At 38.4% G+C, this 18,976-nt stretch overlaps 1 protein-coding gene across 3 annotated transcripts; it reads left to right on the forward strand.

Moving 5' to 3' along the window:
• The first annotated feature begins 1,757 nt into the window (after window positions 1-1,757).
• igsf21b (immunoglobin superfamily, member 21b) lies at window positions 1,758-18,564 on the forward strand. Of its 3 annotated transcripts, none has more exons than XM_066671063.1 (10): window positions 1,758-2,057; window positions 6,663-6,775; window positions 7,366-7,487; window positions 7,623-7,741; window positions 8,612-8,727; window positions 11,034-11,514; window positions 14,200-14,300; window positions 15,184-15,376; window positions 16,394-16,432; window positions 17,495-18,564. In XM_066671063.1, the coding sequence occupies exons 1-10, from the start codon at window positions 1,970-1,972 to the stop codon at window positions 17,569-17,571; spliced, it is 1,449 nt and encodes a 482-aa protein (XP_066527160.1). In that variant the 5' UTR covers window positions 1,758-1,969; the 3' UTR covers window positions 17,572-18,564. The 3 variants fall into 3 exon arrangements, with proteins under 3 accessions (XP_066527160.1, XP_066527161.1, XP_066527162.1); XM_066671064.1 differs by having other exon boundaries at window positions 1,758-1,956; XM_066671065.1 differs by lacking the exon at window positions 1,758-2,057 and having other exon boundaries at window positions 6,666-6,775; window positions 7,373-7,487.
• Window positions 18,565-18,976: the final 412 nt, after the last annotated feature.

Genomic DNA, 18,976 nt, shown 5'->3' on the forward strand with positions numbered 1-18,976 from the left:
ATGACATTAGCTATGAAATTGAAAACAGTGTAATGCCATTAGGAACCTTTCTGAGTCTGAAGTGCTTAAGTATTCTATAGGGTTTGAAACAGATAAATCTTTCATGCTGGTAGGAGTCTTCTGTTTGAAGGTGTCTAATTGCATTTGGGGATAATTCCGCTAGTGATTATGGCTAATTGAAGGCTATAGTCTAGGTAATGCCTTTACTTTGTTGACCAGGTTTGAACAGAACAATTGCTCTTGTGTTTGGTGTTTACGAACTTCAAGTGCTCCAAATGTGCAGAAATAGTCGACGATTACTTAGAGTGCAGCGGCGTGTACTGCCTTTTTTCCCCTTCTCATTTGTGCTATGTGCCAGTCAGTCTCTTTCAAATCCTTTCAACTCAGCAGGACACAGAAGGGTAAAGCCAAGACAGATTCCCAATACTTCACTGCTTTTACAAGGTTGAGTGGGGGGAAAAACTTCAATTAATATGCCCTGAGAATCTCTATTTCCTCTTTTAATCATGCATTTGTCATAACATTATTGAACATGCACTGAAAAAGTGGAAGCATTACATTTGCTTGATTTTAATGTGTAGGGGAGAGTGGAGCACAAGCCAACACATTGTTCCATGCTAAATATTTATAATTTGATATAACCTACAAGAAATCTTCACATTTTAGACATGTAACCTTTCTTATATTTATTTAAAAACTCATCCAGTGATTATTTTTTTCATGCACAGCAAATTCACCAGTGTTAAATCAACACTATTAGTTTTAAATTAACACTGTTAGTGTAATGATTTAACACTATCAGTGTTAACACTAATAGTGTTGATTTAACACTGGAGAATTTGCTGTGTGTGTTTATTTTTATTTCATTCGTTTATTTATTTGGTTTGTTTTGTTTAATAATCATCTTGTAATGCTCAGATAGTGCTGTTTATAAGCTTGAAAGTATATTAAGTGTGAAATAAGCAGTCAACATCATGGCTGAGCGTTTTGGCTATGATATTGCAGTATACCACCTCACTTTGCCATTGCACCCATCACAAATTGTGTGAATTCAGGCAGCATGGGTTTCTTACATCATAAACCTGAGGAACCAGTACTGAATGAAGGCAAATGTGTAGAGTTAAATCTAAGACACCTTTTAAGACATATTTTTTTGTTATGATGTACATTTAAATATGTAATTTAGATGAAGAGAGATTAGGGACTAAATGACCGGAAGGGCAAATTAAGGCTTTGTGAATTATTGTCGTACATTACGAAGAACCTTCTGCCAGTACGTTCTCTAACAAAGTGCCTAAAATGCTTTTCACCCCTCGTTATACTCTGCAACTCTCGACGCTACTTAATCGGTTTCATCAACACATTCACTGGAACACGGTAGACATTTTTATTTCAGTGTCATCTTAATGAAGAACCTAAAGGCTTGTAAATAGTTTTAATTCTAAACCATTTGTATATACAGAGTTCAATACATTTATGTCCTGTCTAGGGTTCGTCTGCCTTAGATTTCCTCAACTCCTCTTGACTGGAACTCAGGCCGTTGAGAAACGTTTTGTATTCTCTGTTCTTTTTTTGGAGCGTGTTGACGTTCACGCGCGCTCCAGTGTGCTGAGCTCGGCTTCACTTCGCTGGAGGCTGCGCAGAGGCACGCACTGGAGCGCGCGCTGGGAGCGGGAAAAGGAGCGGGAGCGCGCATCAGTAGAGGGAGCGCGCAAAGAAGGAGCGAGCGAGGGAATTTGAGTGAGTGGAAGCTGTTGCTGAGATAATCCCCTGCTGTAATTCTGGATGCAGCCACCAGCAGCACAGACCCGCAGGCGCCTTTCTCAAAGCACCACGGAGGACCGAACCTCTTCAGCCCGGAGGAAAAGACATGGAGCGCCCTGACGACTTGCCCGGCGCCGGCACTTTGGGATGGGGGTCAGACGTACCACCCAAGAAGGTCTGACGAGAATATGGGTATGCGGCACTTATGGCTTCTTTCAGCTCAGCTTCAAAAATGAACACTCTGCTTACTTTATGCCTGCTTCTGTGTTCCGCTCTAATGGATTCAGTCAAGGGTAAGGCTTCTTTCTTTCTTTCTTTCTTAGCCTACTTTGTTTTCTTTAGTATGGACCCAATGTGTTTTAATTCCAGTTCAGCTAAGGGATGTGAAAAGCAAAGCAAGGGTGTGTTGTATTGTGAGAAATGTGGGCGTTTTCATAGACAACATGGGCATGGAAAGACAAGTATAAATAGTGAAAGGACACCTTGTATATTGCAGCACTACTCCCTCCCATTGACGTGAACTTCAGCTATTCATATGAACTACAGCTCATGTCCACTTTATTGCACTGTCTTCACTGCAGGCTTCCACGTTTATTGTAATATGCTCCAACATACATAGAGTGCTCAATCATTTTTACCTGCATCTTTTTTTTCTGGTCTTCATCATTTTGCTGTTTTCATTTCTACCTGAATGCTGTCACAACAGAGACCCAACACTCTCAATGACTGGTGAATAGTTATTTGAGGAATAACAGCATAAGCTTAAGCTTTTCCCCTGACCCATATTATGGGGATTTAATCTGCACATAAAACAATTAAAGGTCACTCATGTCACTAAATAATAATATGAATCACAGACCTTAAGTGATATTGGACTGTCACTATTATTAAAGACCGTCCCGTTACATAATATTTAATGCCATTTTGTCTAGTGAAGAGCCCAGGTGCACCATGTCTGAGTATGTGGGACAGTGTGACAAGGCTAGTTAGAGAGTCATGATTATCTGCTAATTACAGCTGTATCTCTGTGACAGCCTCCCAAAAGTCCTTACTCAAGCTGTAATGCAGTACTGCTTACTAGCTTTGTGTCATTTTTTCCCCTCCCTGAGCAGATGTGCAGTTGTGTCCTTGAGTGCAACTTCTCTTATGATTCCCCTCTGAATTTTAGGAGGCTTCCAACTGTACATTTTAAAAATGGTCTACTTATGAAGTAGCATTCTCAACAGTGGTTCTGCTTTTTCTGGAATTGAGATGTTAGAGTATAATCACTGCAAAATTAACAATAATGAAACTAAATAGTAACTGCTTCCTCCTCTATGAGGAGGCAGTTCTCTCAGACCACAGTAAGAACAGGGTTTTAACCATATGAATGTTAACTGATATACTTACTCAAAAACCAGATTGGGTGAACTTGAGAACAAGTAATACACAAGGGGGCACGTTCATTCATTCATTCATTCATTCATTATCTGTAAGCGCTTATCCAGTTCAGGGTTATGGTGGGTCCGGAGCCTACCTGGAATCATTGGGCACAAAGCGGGATCACACCCTGGAGGGGGCGCCAGTCCTTCACAGGGCAACACACACTCACACATTCACTCACACACTCACACACTCACAACGGACATTTTGAGTCGTCAGTCCACCTACAAACCGAAGCACAAAGAGGAAACCCACACAGACACAGGGAGAACACACCAAACTCCTCATGGACAGTCACCTGGAGCGGGAATTGAACCCACAACCTCCAGATCCCTGGAGCTGTGTGACTGCGACACTACCTGCTGCGATGGGGGCATGTGTTGACATTAAACCAGTGTGGTAGTGTTCTTGCACTAGACGTTAGGCCAATCCCTCTCTTATTTCTGATAATTTAGTATTTAGTAGTAAATAGAGCATGTTACAACTGTTTTACAAATTCACATGATTTAAGTTAATGTTTTTTTTTTTTTCACTTTAGACTGGAATCAAATGTTGCATTACTTCAGAATGATGAGTAATGCTTGCTTGTGTATACTGGGTAATATGTAGCCTTGATGTTCAGTTGGACTACAGTAATGAAATAAGGATGCCTCTTTAGAGAATGTACGTGCCTTTCAAATAAATGCCAGTCATTTTTGTCTTGTCAATCCAATAAGCATATGACCATGTGATGAGACAGGATTTACAGATGCATGCTATCAGTTAAAGCTGCCTGGGCTGATTTTCAGAGCACATTAAACTAGATACAACCTAGATAACGGGGGAAAGATTGTACCATGTCATGAAGTTGTACCAAATCATGAAGACTTTGAGAGAAAAAGGAAGTGACTCATCATTTTTCTTTTTTCCTTAATTTTTACCTTTCTTGTGGTAATCTGCATGTCAGACTTTAAAAACTCATGTCATTAAATGAATGAATCATTCTCTTCTAGTATTATAATTATATTATTTTTCTTCTTCGTCCTTTTCTTCATATTTTTATTGTTATAATTATTAGTCAATATCAGAACCTCAGAATATCCAGGTAGCAGAATACAGGTTTTCATTTGAGTTTAAGCTTTTGTCTGCAGAGAATGAAAGTTCAAGTTTGGACATTTACTAAAGTAAAAAGACTGGAAAGTGTAATTAAATGGAAAGGCCTAAAAGCTCACAAGATAATGGAAAACACTAGCACAGTGTGTTGCCAATTTGTTACCCTTGCACTAAAAGTTTGTTAATGTTTAAACACCCATTTGAACCTCCTGACATATTTGGCATTGAACTGATTTGGTGAGGAAAATGGAAAACCTGAAATGGGCTTTTCAGGGGCAGGACTGGGAAATGCAGCATTACCGCATGCTTAGCTATCACGCTTCTATTATCTCACAAACCCGGCTTATCCCTCTAGAAGTGTGCAGATGTCTTTAGAATGCATACCTCTTCACGGTCAGATTTTTGACCACTCTTCTGATCAAATCCACTGCTTTCCTTTCCAGAGTATATATGCGCACATATTTAGCATGATATAGGCCTTTGTTGCTAAGTGCCCACAGGAGGGCTGGACCTTCAGGTCTCACTGTCTGAGCTGCATATGGGACAGCAAGCAGAACCACTTGGTTGATGGAAGAAAATCTCATGGATTAGGGAGAAGGAAAAAAAACATGAAAAATAATCCATTTGCCGACGTCACACTGGATGAGCCAGTACGGAGGAACCAGGGGATTTTGTAGGTCATTGAATTTGTGACAGATTATATTGCTTCCCACACTGATTTCTCTTTATCACATGGGACCGTTTGAATGGGTCTTTGCCCAAGGTGCTGCCATATTTGTGTCAACTAATATTTCTATTTACTCTCTTTCATGTAGGTGTAAAATGGGGTCATTCTACTCCAACTGGGTCATTTGTTTTTACTATATTAATCATAGTAATAAACACAACTGTCAGCAACTGGTGGTAAGTGTCTCAACAGAGATACTTGCTGCTGATTGTGTTTGGTCAGCAGGTTGTTTCACTCAGCCCCACCAGTGTGCATCAGCAGCGTAACACCGCACACTTGATGAAGGATTTACTAAAAACCATGTGATTACATTTAGTACACACCCTTTAAGCTTTAAACTATGTGTGATGAATACATGTGACCTTGTAACAACCATTACATAACACACTAAGCTGCAGAACATCTTTTTCTAATGCATGATAACAGATGGATGGTTGACATAAAGCTAGAAAGCTCTTAGATATCTTTCAGAATAAACGTGCATGTTGTGAAACCTACTTCACTCGGGGGCATTCTCATTCTGAGACAAACAATCTGCTTTCTTTTGATTTTGTTTAATAATTTATGAAATGTTGCAGATAAGCAAGTACTTATTTGCAAATTCAAAATTTGCAAAGATTTAACCCCGTTATTTGAACTTCGTAGATAAATATTAGTTTAACAGCCATGCTGAATTGGCTGATTTTCAACTGCATGAAATATTGATTAGATCATTTAAGAAATCTCAGCAGTGAGACAGCTTTCCTTGGCCTGATTTCAGATTCTGCATTAAATGGGTTTTGAATTATCTGTATAATCCAATATTGTTTTTTTTTTTTCTATTTCTAGGGTTCCATATGAAATCCTTATCAATGTACATTTTACATTATCCTGAAATTTCAGTAAGATAGAATTTACTGCACTCATTTCAGGGAATATTAGTCCAGTGATGTCAATGTACTTTTTTGAATGTATCAGAAAGTTTCTAGAATCTTCCTCATGCAAAAGTATGAATAGGGACTACTTACACTAGAGGTTAGATGATTGCTATGAGAATTGTATTGAACCACAAGATTATTAGTGAAGTCTGATGTTGAATGATCATTTCTGGATCACTTAACACCACTCCAGCCTGTCTCAGAGATGTTATTTAATCTCTGTCCAATTAAAAACATGTATCTCTGTTTTTGTAGATTTTGAACACAGCAAAATCTGAACACAGCAGCTGTTCTTTTAAGTTGTGTTTCATGATGAATGAACCAATAGAAATGCTCCAAAATTATGTCCTTTGGAAATTACGTTTTCTTTCCTCTTCCTGGAAAGTTACTATTTTGGGAGATACATGTTTTTAATTGGACGGCGATTATAAACTAACTCCAGACAACAGTTTCACCTTTCTACATTTCAGTGCTTAGGCTTATGTGTGTCTACTCCGGAGTATTCCTATTTATAAGCTGTGTGTAGTTGAACCGGTGTGTCATCAATTAATGCTTCTTAAAATAGCTGAATACACAAAGTATAATTGTAACGTGAATAATATGTCTTACGGAGGATTAAATCTTGAACATTTAGCCATTATGGTAAAGTTCATTAGTTTAAGATTGTAGTCTATTTATAACTTTAGCCCTTGATCTAGAGGGCTTTAGGTCCAATATGTGATCTCTCTTCTGTCCCGCAGGGTATTTAACAGTCACCATCGAGCCTCTGCCCCCTGTGGTTATGGGCGATACGGTGACTTTGAAGTGCAATTTCCGAACTGATGGCAACCTGAGAGAAATAGTGTGGTTTCGGGTGAGTGAACAACAACTCCGTATTCAGCTCCATCTCTAAAAATTGTTTCTTGAAAATACAGTCATTAATTTCTTGCGTAAATTTTATTGTCCCAGCCTTTTCATACAGTAAGTGAGGAAAGGATACTGAAATGTGACAAAATATTCAGGATTAATGTTCATGGTTCAGTGGTTCTAGGACAAGGCTTTTTCATTGTGAGATCTTTTTTTGGCATGCTGTGCCACATCTTTGATAGATGAGTTTCCAGATACAGCATTCAATTACAGAGCATTAGCAGTAGGGCAGAAATGATTTTTCTTTGATGATTTAATGACGTTTTTAATGCATTTTTGTCATTCGAAAAACAGAGCAGTATAGTTTAGTTAATCACTTAGTAAAGCATAAATCACTCCCACTCTGTGACTAGAGTATTTTATGTAATTGGCAATGCTCCAGAGATTTAACATGTCCAAGTATTATTGATATCAATTAACTCTATAATGAAAAATTCACAGAACCATTTTAAATGACATATTTATAACATTGTTCATCCTCTCTCACTTCCAAGCAGTTATATTATACAGTGCCTATTTCTGAGCTCTTTTTTATAGGTTACAGAGGGTGGTAGTTCAAAACAGAAGATATTTACTTACGATGCCATGTACAATACAAATTTCTCTCACATGGAGGATTTTCGTAGAAGAGAGGACCTTGTTTACCAGTCAACTGTGAGGTAAAGGTCACGTCCAGCTGAGTCTTGGTCTACATTAGATATTACCTGTTGTGTTCCTGTCAGAATGTACTGAAGCATTTTAATGATAACAGATCTAATCAAAATCAATTCTCTCATTCACTCTGTTGCAACTAGGCTCCCTGAGGTTCAAATGGAAGACAACGGACCATATGAATGTCACGTGGGGATCTACGACAGGGCATCAAGAGACAAGGTGGTCTTAGCATCTGGAAGCATAACACTTGCTGTTATGTGTAGGTTCCAGTCCTGTTTACTTTAGACCACTATCATGCCCAATTTTAGTGCTGTTCCACCTGGGATAAACTGGCCAGAGGGCAGTGGCTAAGAAAGTTCATCTGTAATTGATCTCTCAGAGTTAGGATTCCTTTTTGCACAGCCTCAAAAATTCAGTGTTAGAATTGGGGTTAGGTTTATGCACTTTACCTACTTTATAATAATCCATTGATGTTGATAATTAAAAAAATAATAATTTAAAATTAATTTGTGACTAAATAAAAAGCTTCTTAGTCCACACACTAAATCATTTATTATAATGGTAGAGTCTTCTAGCATTATATAAAAAACCCTGATGGTAAGAGAGGGTAAATAATGCTATTCCTAAATGAGCAGTAGCTCTAAAAGCAGCACTTTTTTTTGCCTGTGGGTCTCAGAGGGGGACTTCGAAGCATGTTAAGCCAACTCCTCTAGCTTGCTTTGATTAATTGAGTGAGTAATTCTCCAGAGGAGAGCATGCTGTGACATGAAGAGCAAGATGTGTGCAGAAGCACTTGTAATGATCTGCTAAGAACTGATATAAGTGAAAATTGTCAGGGCTCCACACTGAAAATGGATTATGTTAACATGGGGAAAGTAGTGATAAGGTAGTGACGTGTTGGTTTGGTTTTTATGTTAGTGTTTTGGTGAGCAGATTGCTCTGAGGTTTCTAAGCTGTTGTAACTAAGCTGTCGCTGGAGTGGAACATGGCTCAGGGCTCTTCTAATGAACTTTTGAACTTTCTTTGTGAACATTCTGTGCTGTTAACAATGCTCTAGAGGTGTGTTCTCTTTGACCCTCTTAATGATTTGATACACTAATAAATACAATCAACATTTGTCTCTTCGCAGCACCTCCAAAATCCATCTCTGTAATTGCAGCAGACCAACAAGCCCGATTCAATCGCTACGAGGCCCAAAACTTCACACTCGTGTGCATTGTGACTGGAGGGAAACCTGCACCTGTGGTCAGTGATTTAATATCAATATGCTGAAATTTCCTCATATGTGAATAGATAACCTTAGAAGTGCAAAAATGTTTTTGGATTCATTGGAATAACCTTTTAAATCCTAAAGATCTGTACATGAGCCCAAACTTCAGTTGCTTACTCACAAAAGTACATACCATTTTCCTGAATAAAGTTGAGATTTTTTAAATAAACAAGATGTTGTTTTTAGTTAATCATTTGAAACTTTATTTAAAGCTGGAGCTGGTGATTTTGTAGAAACCTGGGCATTTTTTAAACCAGCCAAGTTTGTGAACTAATCCAATCGAAACAACATGCAGCTTTGTATGTCACAAATAAAGAGGAGCACAATGACTCTCTATTCATCACCATGCACCAACCTCATGTCTCATTCACATGTAAGAAAATACATGTGCATGAGGGCAGGGAACGGTAAGCAAACCAATCATTTCATTTGGTCCAGTTTTTACAGTCCTGTGGCCTATATATTTACTTATAACTTATTACTATTGGGATGGAAAGAGTATTTCAAGAAATACAACAAAAAAATTCTCCAGCTTTAACAAAATTCCAGTGTTTCCAGTGTTGGAACCGACCAACTGTCACTTGAATATTTAAAGTTGTGTTATACCCCCTTTCCTTTTAATGACACTGTTTAATAGTCTGGGAACTGAGGATACTACGTTTTGCAGTTTTGCAAATAGAATTTTTGCCTGGGGCTACAGGTAGTGTCACTGTCAAACAGCTCCAGGGTCCAGGGGTTGTGGGATCAAAGGAATTGTTGAATGAACTTCTTCCTAGTGAATTTATCTGCTAAAGAATCGAAAAAAAGAAAATGGAGACAGGTCTGGACTGATCTAGGGAGAACTGATGTCAGATTAGTGTAGAAAAACTAATCAAACTAATCATTTCTCTGCAGTTTTGGTTATAGGAACCAGTTGTTAACATGTCTACTTCGCAAATACAGTATGCATTTATTTAATTCCCAAAAAATATAAATCTTTTTTACTGTCCAAAACAAATAGTAAAACCCCACTTTTTGAGTTTGTATATATAACATTAATTAAAAAATCATATTGAATAAATAGAAGGAATACCTTTTCATGTAGGAATGTTTCATTCATTCATTCATTTTCTGTAACCGCTTATCCAGTTCAGGGTCACAGTGGGCCCAGAGCCTTCCCAGAATGTGGGGGGAACGCACCCGAGAGGGGGTGCCAGTCCTTTGCAGGGAGATTCACACATTTACACCTAGGGGTGTTCTCCCTGCGTCGTTGTGGGTTTCCTCTGGGTGCTCCGGTTTCCACCCATGGTCCAAAAACACACGTTGGTAGGTGGACTGGTGACTAAAAAGTGTCCCTAGGTGTGAGCGTGTGAGTGAATGTGTCACCTTGTAAAGACTGGTGCACCCTCCAGGGTGTGATTCCGGGTAGGCTCGGGACACTTCTGAGTAGCCAATCCACCTATCACCATGTGCTTTGAGACTGTGGGAGGAAATGTAGGACCTGGAGGAAACCTTTCATAAATCAGTGTATCAGAAATCAAACAGCATATATGTAACCATTTCATGTAATAAGTTTCTGTGCTGTAACCTTTAGAAGTATTAAACCTCTAAGATGTCTGGTTCCTCTCATCATCAGTAGGAATACAGTACAGGAGTATAGTACAGTTCTGTAGAACTGACTACTTCACCTTTAATCACTCTGATTTTCTTTGTTCACTTCTTTCCTATTGACTATGCAGAGATTGTGAACAGTCAGCAACATTTCTCTTAAACCCCGTTTGTCCTATGGTTTCCCTTGTAATGTTATGCTTATTTTTAAACGCTACTAGCAGTGACCCATTTAAAAAGTTTCAACATTTATTTTGCCCTAAATCTATAAAATATCTTTTGTACAATTGTATTCTTTTAATATGTAAATGCACAACTATTTTTCATGAATGACAAAATAAGGATAGGGATTTGCTAGTGGGCCTAAAGACAGAAAAATAAGCCTACAGGCAGACTAGAGGGATTTTTTGATATACTGTTCAAAAGTAATTAAATATTTGTGTATTATGCAGTTAGTTTCCTTTACTTTAGATTTAGATACGTGTCTTCTTTTACTTAGAATCACAAAAGCTGTATGAATTGGATGAACCTTTGAGTCTGCAGTTCTGGCTGAAATCTGTTTGTTTCAATTAAATTTGTGTGAGAAATACTTCAAATTGAGATACATCTTGCTTTAGCTAACACTAGTGACAACTACAATTTGTGAAACTGCATTACTAATCCTTAAGGTGTCTTTTTATTTTGCCTTTCTTAGGTGTATTTTAAGCGGGATGGGGAGCTGATTGAGGTGGTCCCCTCTGCCCAGTCCCCTGTGTCGGAGAGCAGAAGCTTGTTCTCAGCTAAAGAAAGTAGGCCTCTGATCAGCCGTGACCTGGATGACACCAAGCTGCAGAAGTCCCTCTCTCTTCTCGAGCCAGACGTGGAGCCAGTGAGGCTCGACAGGGTCCGACCCCATCAAAGTTACACGCCAGGTGCACTGGGTCAGGAGGGTCCTCGGCCCACCACCGAGATCATCCCAGAGACTGTGGTCAGCCGGGAGTTCCCACGTTGGGTGCTAAGCACCACCCCACTTTACTACTTCAACCATACACAGATGGAATACAGTGATGGCACCATGGAGGTGCAAGCCATGCTTACCTGGCACCTGAACCCACAGCTGGATAATGATGCCCTCTTCAGTTGTGAAGTCAAACACCCTGCTCTTTCTATGCCCATGCAGGCTGAAGTCACACTCTGTGAGTATGAGGCCTCATAGAAGCTCAAATAGCAGAGGCAGGTGTACTCAATTCATGTCCTGGAGCTTTTTAAAATCCTTATCTATCCCATATTTATCTAGAACTTTCTCTATAAATACTCTATATTACCAAATTAAACCCTATTAAAAAGAATGTCTACAATGTTTTCTCACCATTTGCTGCTCTCCAGTCTGTTTGTGAGTCATGAAATTGTTCAAATGTTGAATCATGAAAATAGATTAGGATATTGATTTATTCCTGCTCCATAGGTGGGTAATATTGACTTTATTTTACTCTTTTTAAATTATTTAGGTAGGAACCCATTCTAAATTCAGGAGACTGTTAACGTTTTTAATGAAAGTAAACATAGTGCTACAAAACAAAACAGCTCGAATTACAAACAAGTTTCTGTGGTAATTCAAACAATAAAGTTACAGAGAAGTTAAACTTCAGCCACATACAAACATTAGTTGTTTTTCTCCTCAAACATACTGTTCCACCTTATAAGACACTGAGCTTCTGAATGTAAATAAACCAAAGAGAACTGCAGATCCCCACAATTGTAGGGATTCCATTTAACTCATTAAAATCTGGACCTGAGAGTGGGACATATGAATATTCATGTTGGTGAAAGTGAAATGTTTCTGTATGTGGAAAATTTCATATGTGATACATACATAAAAAGTTAATTCAACTTTTAGCTTTGCTAGATAATTAATGTAAAAGGAAGGCAGTTCTATGCACACTCAGCTGCCACTGGCAAAGACAAAAAAGAGTGGCTACTTTGTATCCACTACAAAGATAGATACATTGAATTTCCTTGATTTAAATATAAATAATTTAAATTTTCATGTGATTAAACTATATTATGGGCAGCAATATAGAATGGGTTTGAGCCTCACTCTGGGTAACTGTCTGTGAGGGGTTTGGTGTGTTCTCCTTGTGTTCTCGTGGGTTTCCTCCAGGGTTTCCCCTCACTGTCCAAAAACACACACTGGTAGGTGGATTGGCTAATCTAAAGTGTCTGTAAATGTGAGAGGGAATGTGTGTGTTACCCTTCTGCCCAGTGATTCTGGGCAGGCTCTGGACCTACCGCAAACCTGAACTGGACAAGCTATTGCAGCCAATGAAATAATAAACTATATTACACCAAGGCAAATTTGCCTTCACTTTACATAACGTAGGATAATAAAAAATGGTGCAGTTTATACAATTAATTAATGAAGAATTGATGTAAAAATCACATTTCCACAAAATCTTGAAATAAACACCTTCACATAAATATACATTCACACAAAAAAAAGTCGCCCTTGCTTTGGGCACAGATGCACACACCAACAATGCCAGATTTTGGATTTTGCACCTATCAATGACAAGTCTGATCGGTCCCTTTCCTCTTTGGCACAGAGAACTCAATGTCCATTTTTCCAAAAAACAAGACTATATGTATGCATATACTATATATTATGCACAGTAGATGGTGAAAGGCTGCCTGTTTTGTAGTATTGCATTGAGATTTAATTTTGATCTGTTTAAAAATGATATCACTAAGTTTGATACAAAGTGGTGAGTCCCAGCCCTTCTTAGCTGGTAGAGACTGAGCCTTTGTTGGTTGCTCCTTTAACGCCTTTTACATTCACCTGCTTTTTGGAATGACTTAAATTGTACTTTGAAATTTAAGCTTGCGAGTTTAACATTGTATAAAAATTTATCTTATTTTGCCTGTCCCAACATTTTTGATGTGTGTTGCACATCATTCATTCATTATCTGTAAGCACTTATCCAGTTCAGGGTCACGATGGGTCCAGAGCCTACCTGAAATCATTGGGCGCAAGGCAGGAATACACCCTAGAGGCCAGTCCTTCACAGAGCAACACAGACTCACACCTACGGACACTTTTGAGTCACCAATCCACTGTGGGAGGAAACAGGGAGAACACACCAAACTCCTGACAGACAGTCACCAGGCGCAGGAATCGAACCCACAACCTCCAGGTCCCTGGAGCTGTGTGACTGCGACACTACCTGCTGCGCCACCGTGCCGCCTGTGTGTTGCATGTGTTAAAATATATATTTTTTTATATTTACCAAACAAAGCCAAGTTGGACTTATCATTGTACTTTTGTCATGTATACAAATGTTCAAGGGAATCAACACATCACAACAAATTTTTATTGTTTTTACAAAAAACACAGTGAGAAAAGCAAATTTAGGTTTATAGCATGTTTGTTTTGCTTACATCAGTCAACTATACTAATGATCTGTCTTACTACTTAGGGACATTGTACCCTAGCATAGTCCATATAAATCCTACAAGCTGTTGTCTTGTTTCCTTGTATCATGAATTTATGGGCTTCAATATTAAGGCAAGTGACTAATGGCAGCCTGCAGCTGTGTAAACATCGCCATGGTGTTAGCAGTTGTCGAAAATTTGTGATGATCAGACGAGCAGTCATGCTTATTTTTTATTTTTACTTTAGCTGAAAAAAGGGTAGAGGTGTCCCTGGATAATTGAGTTCATAAATGTATTATAAGAAATGTTTTGCTTTTGAACAGTCAGAAATCTGTGTGGGGGTAGGCTTCCAAATGAGGAAGTCTTGGCCTCTAGCCCCTAGGTGGGCACTTCTGATATAACGTGTATCAGCAACAAGTATATTCATTTTTCTTCATCTCTCACTTCTCCAGCTGCTCCTAAAGGACCTAAACTCTCTATGACTCCAAGCAGAGCAAAAGTGGGAGATACAGTCCGCATCACTGTTGAGGGATTCCAATTGGGAACGAAGGGGGTAAGATCCCAAAAAACCTATTGCATTTAAAAGACATGCCACACTGAATGTGACTGAAATATCAGTACTATATTTTAAATTGAAATACTACTACAGTATTATTTTGAATTGATACACTGTTGTAAAATAGATCATGCTTAGCATGAATACATTTTGATATATAACATTTCTTTTAGTGTATGCCATATTTTTGAAAATTTAAGGCGAGATCCTATGTATTTGAACTATCATAGCACATACACATTTCTCACACATTTCATTTCTTGGACTTCTGCCTTGGTGCTTGTAAATGTAGCTGCAAGTCACAGGAGGCTTCTTGAATATAAATTAGGGTTCTTATATGAGCAATGTATCCATGTTAAAAGAATTAACATTGCTAAAGGCACTTGTTACTGTGAATTAACATTAATTTTCTTTAAACCTCTTCTATTTTCAGGCATTTAGCACCATATAATAAATAATTAATGGGAATAATAAATGAGCTTTGTAGTCACACTAATCATAAAAATATTGTGAGGGTTTCCATTTCTGATTCTAGAGGGCTGGTGTCCAGCATAGCTTTGTGATTTTTCCTGCTAAACCTGGAAATTAGCTGGTGAGATGGTGAAATGGATAAATATCAAACTATGCTGGACAAAGGCTCTTTAGAACATCAGCTGTGCAAACCTGAATGTAGGGTTTTCTGACTTAACCTTTAAACTGTGAGACATATTTTCTTTGCTCTCATAATTTCATACCTTAGGCACTGGTTTCATACAAGTTACAGATAATTCATTATAGCTTCTTGTTAACATACCTTTAGATTCACAACTGTATACAGTGTCTATAGTTTGAGTAAGTCACAAAAGGTATTTCTACATCACTCTTTATGATTTTGCTGCAGAACGAGGTGTTCCCAGAGCCTCTTTTTACCTGGACACGTGTTGGGGGGCTTCTGCTGGATGGCAGTGCTGAGAGGGAAGGGAAGGTTCTGGTTTTGGAGAGAGTTCCTGCAGAGCTCAATGGCTCCATGTACCGCTGCACTGCAGAGAACCCACTGGGGTCCACCAACACACACACACGCCTCATAGTGTTCGGTCAGTATCCAGCACATACACAATTCTCAGAGTTCAGCTAAATACTCACAACTCTCAAGGCATTTAATAAGTATTAAACCCATAAACCAGTAATAGATTCCAGCCTCAAACACTTCTAGAGTTTAACTAGTACTTAATACTCACATTAATGTATTGTTCTATTAATATTAGTAAGAGCGGCACAGTGGCACAGCACGTAATGTCATTGTCACAGCTCCAAGGTCCTTGGGTTGTGGACTCGAATCCCACCTTGTGTGACTGTCTTTGAGGAGTCTGACATGCTCTCACCTCTACAGGGTGTGTTCCTGCCTTGTGCCTAGTGATTTTGAGTAGGCTACAGGTTGAACTGGATATGCAGTTACAATGAATGAATGAATGAATGAATATTATTAGTAAGGTCACAAATAGCTGTTTTTGACCAATGTGAAACAGGTACTGTTCCCGTTTTTGCAATCCTAATTTTGAACAGGTCAGGCATTTTCAGCAAAAATAAATAGGTAGCAACCTGAAATGTTCCCAGTTAAAACAAAACAAAAACACCTCAGTTCCCATCGAACCTGCTTCAAAATTATCATGCCAAAGATCTAATGATCTCTAATAGAAACAATTCAAGATCCGAAGTTCATCTGGTCAAAAAGAGCAACCATTTATATTGATGCTATTTGGTTGTTGATGTTGTTCCCTTGTGGAAAACTCTCTGCCTGTTAAACATGAGCGAGTGTGTGTGAGTTACAAGCCAGCTCCCTGAGGTGCATCACATCTAAATATATTGTAGACTCCTCACAGTGTTAATTTAATATTCGTATGTGTCTCACACACGGTTAAGACTGTTGTAAGCCTTTAGGTTGATGTTACAAACTTATATATACCACATAATGTTTAGTTTGAATCTGACTGTTGAAAGAGTAATGAAACAAGTGAAAACAACCCATCAGAGCCAGACCACATGCAATATATTTAAACAGATCTTACGTCGTGATAGACATCTGTCTTACCTCTTGTTTTCTGTTTGAATAGAAAATCCAAGAATAAAGAAAGAGACACTGCAATTTAATGGTAAGCCTTAATATGAAAACTTCATGAAGCCATTCACTGAAGCCAAAGAAAATAATTAAAGAGTCATTCTACCATTGCTGTGGAGAATTGTGTCCCACTTGGAAGATATGAAAAATAAGATCAAAGTAACAATAAAGCAACAACAACAATTTTCTTTTTGAATATTCCTTTTAATGTTTTTTAGACAATTTTGTACGTTATAAAAGGCAAATTGTCACAGATGCTGGAGTTAAACAACAAGTAGGATTTTATTTTTCAGTTTAGATTGTAATAACACAATAATACTTTCCTAAAATTATTTAAAATAAAGAAATATACTGTTATTACTTTTAATAATAAATCTTGTCCCATAGCTATGTTTTTAAATTATTTTCCCCAATATGTTACAGCCATGTGCAAAGATTAACAATGATTAATACTTAAAATGGACAGCAGGGTGGTGCAGCAGGTAGTGTTGCAGTCACACAGCTCCAGGATCCTGGGGTTGTGGGTTCAAGTCCCAATCCGGGTGAGGAGTTTGGTGTGTTCTCCCCGTGTCCGTGTGGGTTTCCTTCCATGGTCCAAAAAACACATGTTGGTAGGTGGATTGGTGACTGAAAAAAAAAAGTGTTCATAGGTGTGAGTGTGTGTCACCCTGTGAAAGACAGGTGCCACCTCCACGGTGTGTTCCCACCTTGCGCCCAGTGATTCCGGTTAGGCTCCGGACCCTCCGCAACCCTGAACAGGATAATTGGTTACAGACAATTAATGACTACTTAAAAGTCAGCATGAGATATGTCTTTTTATATTTGTGATAAATCTGGCTAAAATAATGACAACTACAGGTGTAGTAAATAGCTGTGTCTATGTTTTTGTGAAATAATAAATGATTTTATGAATGCAGAATAATAAGGTCATAACTTTGTGGTGACACAACTTTAATCATTTTCATCAAGGGACAAGATTTTACAATTCAGTTACATAAAACCCTTCAGTAAAACATTCATACCCAGTCTGCCACTGCAATGGTTGAATATTTGAGCAGTTTAATCTCTTTATACATATATATTCTGTGGCTTTCAGTTGCTGACTCTGGTGGAGTGCTGTGTGGATCCACATTCACAATGCTGCTGCTAACTGTGATCCTGGAGTTTACATGAAAAGAAAACGATGTGGCTCAGCGCAGTCCTTACCCTGACAGCTTCAACTCTTAAGTCACTTACTCTTTCTTTCTTTCTTTCTTACTCCTCTGTCTTTCTCTATCTCACACTCTCTGATCTGCACTGTTATTCAAGATTAAACAAAGGTGATATATATTCACAATAAAAGACCAAATGCTCAGCCACAGTTCAGTTCAAATCACACACTGACATTTCTTTCAGAAATCATCGCTTGCCTTGGCTTTGCACTCATTAGTCTTGAACTATACGTGACCAGTTGTGTTTTGAATGAAATCAGGAAACAGAATTTTCTTTACATGCACTTACAATGTTGTGATGCTCAACTATTCACAGCAATGTTTGATTGTTTTTTGGACATTTTTTGGAGAATCCTCTATTCCAATGGTAAACATTTCTGCTGGACTCAATCATTACGACAAGACGTAATTAAGAGTGGATTTAAACGAAGCGGTGCAGTCCCCAAACTAATGTTTTCTTTTAGTTTTATCCCTATGCTACAATTCTTACCATTACCTATAAAAATTCAGAATTTGTGTACAGTGGTGGGTTCGTATATTAAATAATTCTGCTTTATTTCTGTGGAAAACATAGCGATTTAACGGCATAAAGACAGTAAGTTTCTCCACAGTCAACCATTTCGCATCAAACATCACATCAAAGCACTCTGAATGGCTTTGTTCCCACCTCAAGAACTGAATTATGCAGCAAGTTTGAAAAGTGGAATTCCCCCTTAAACATTTCTACGTCCGTGTGCCACTTATGAGCAGTAGGTGGCAGTGGAGACTTCACTAAAAGAGAGAAGAGTTCTACAGAAAGCAGGACTGGAGAGCTGTGTGATTCTGTTCAGTTATGTAATGCATCAGAGACCCATTTCTAGCAAGAAATAGAACAAACAGAGTACTTTCTCTCCACATTAAGTGTTAGTGGGAGGGTTTTATACCTTGTTTTTTTTTCTCTGTAGAAAGTCCTACAAACTGTGATATTTTGTATCTCGAGAAGCAAAAAGTCTGACGATAAATAAAAACACTTAATTGCCACCATCTCCATGTTTTATTTTATCGTAGGCTAATTTTGTAATATGTGAGGGTTACAGTCAACTTATGATTTAGTCGTTGATAGTTATGTGCATAATCCGTGGTCACGTGACCAGTTATGTTGCTTTTTCTTGTTGAGGTAGTCGGTTCACTACAGGTGCATTTCGCACATCTCAGTGCACAGTTAGTTCCCTGCGGGAGGAAATAAAGCATAAGATGTGACCTGTGAGGTGTTACAGCGCACTTTACATTAACCTGTAACTTCTGGAAACAAACTGCAGCAAAGGCCACAGGAAGTTCCCTATAAAGGATGATTTAATTCTGCACACAACTAGAGTTTAAGCAGCCTC

Source organism: Hoplias malabaricus, chromosome 5 (genome assembly GCF_029633855.1).
Source record: "Hoplias malabaricus isolate fHopMal1 chromosome 5, fHopMal1.hap1, whole genome shotgun sequence".
In the NCBI taxonomy this organism is placed as follows: domain Eukaryota; kingdom Metazoa; phylum Chordata; class Actinopteri; order Characiformes; family Erythrinidae; genus Hoplias; species Hoplias malabaricus.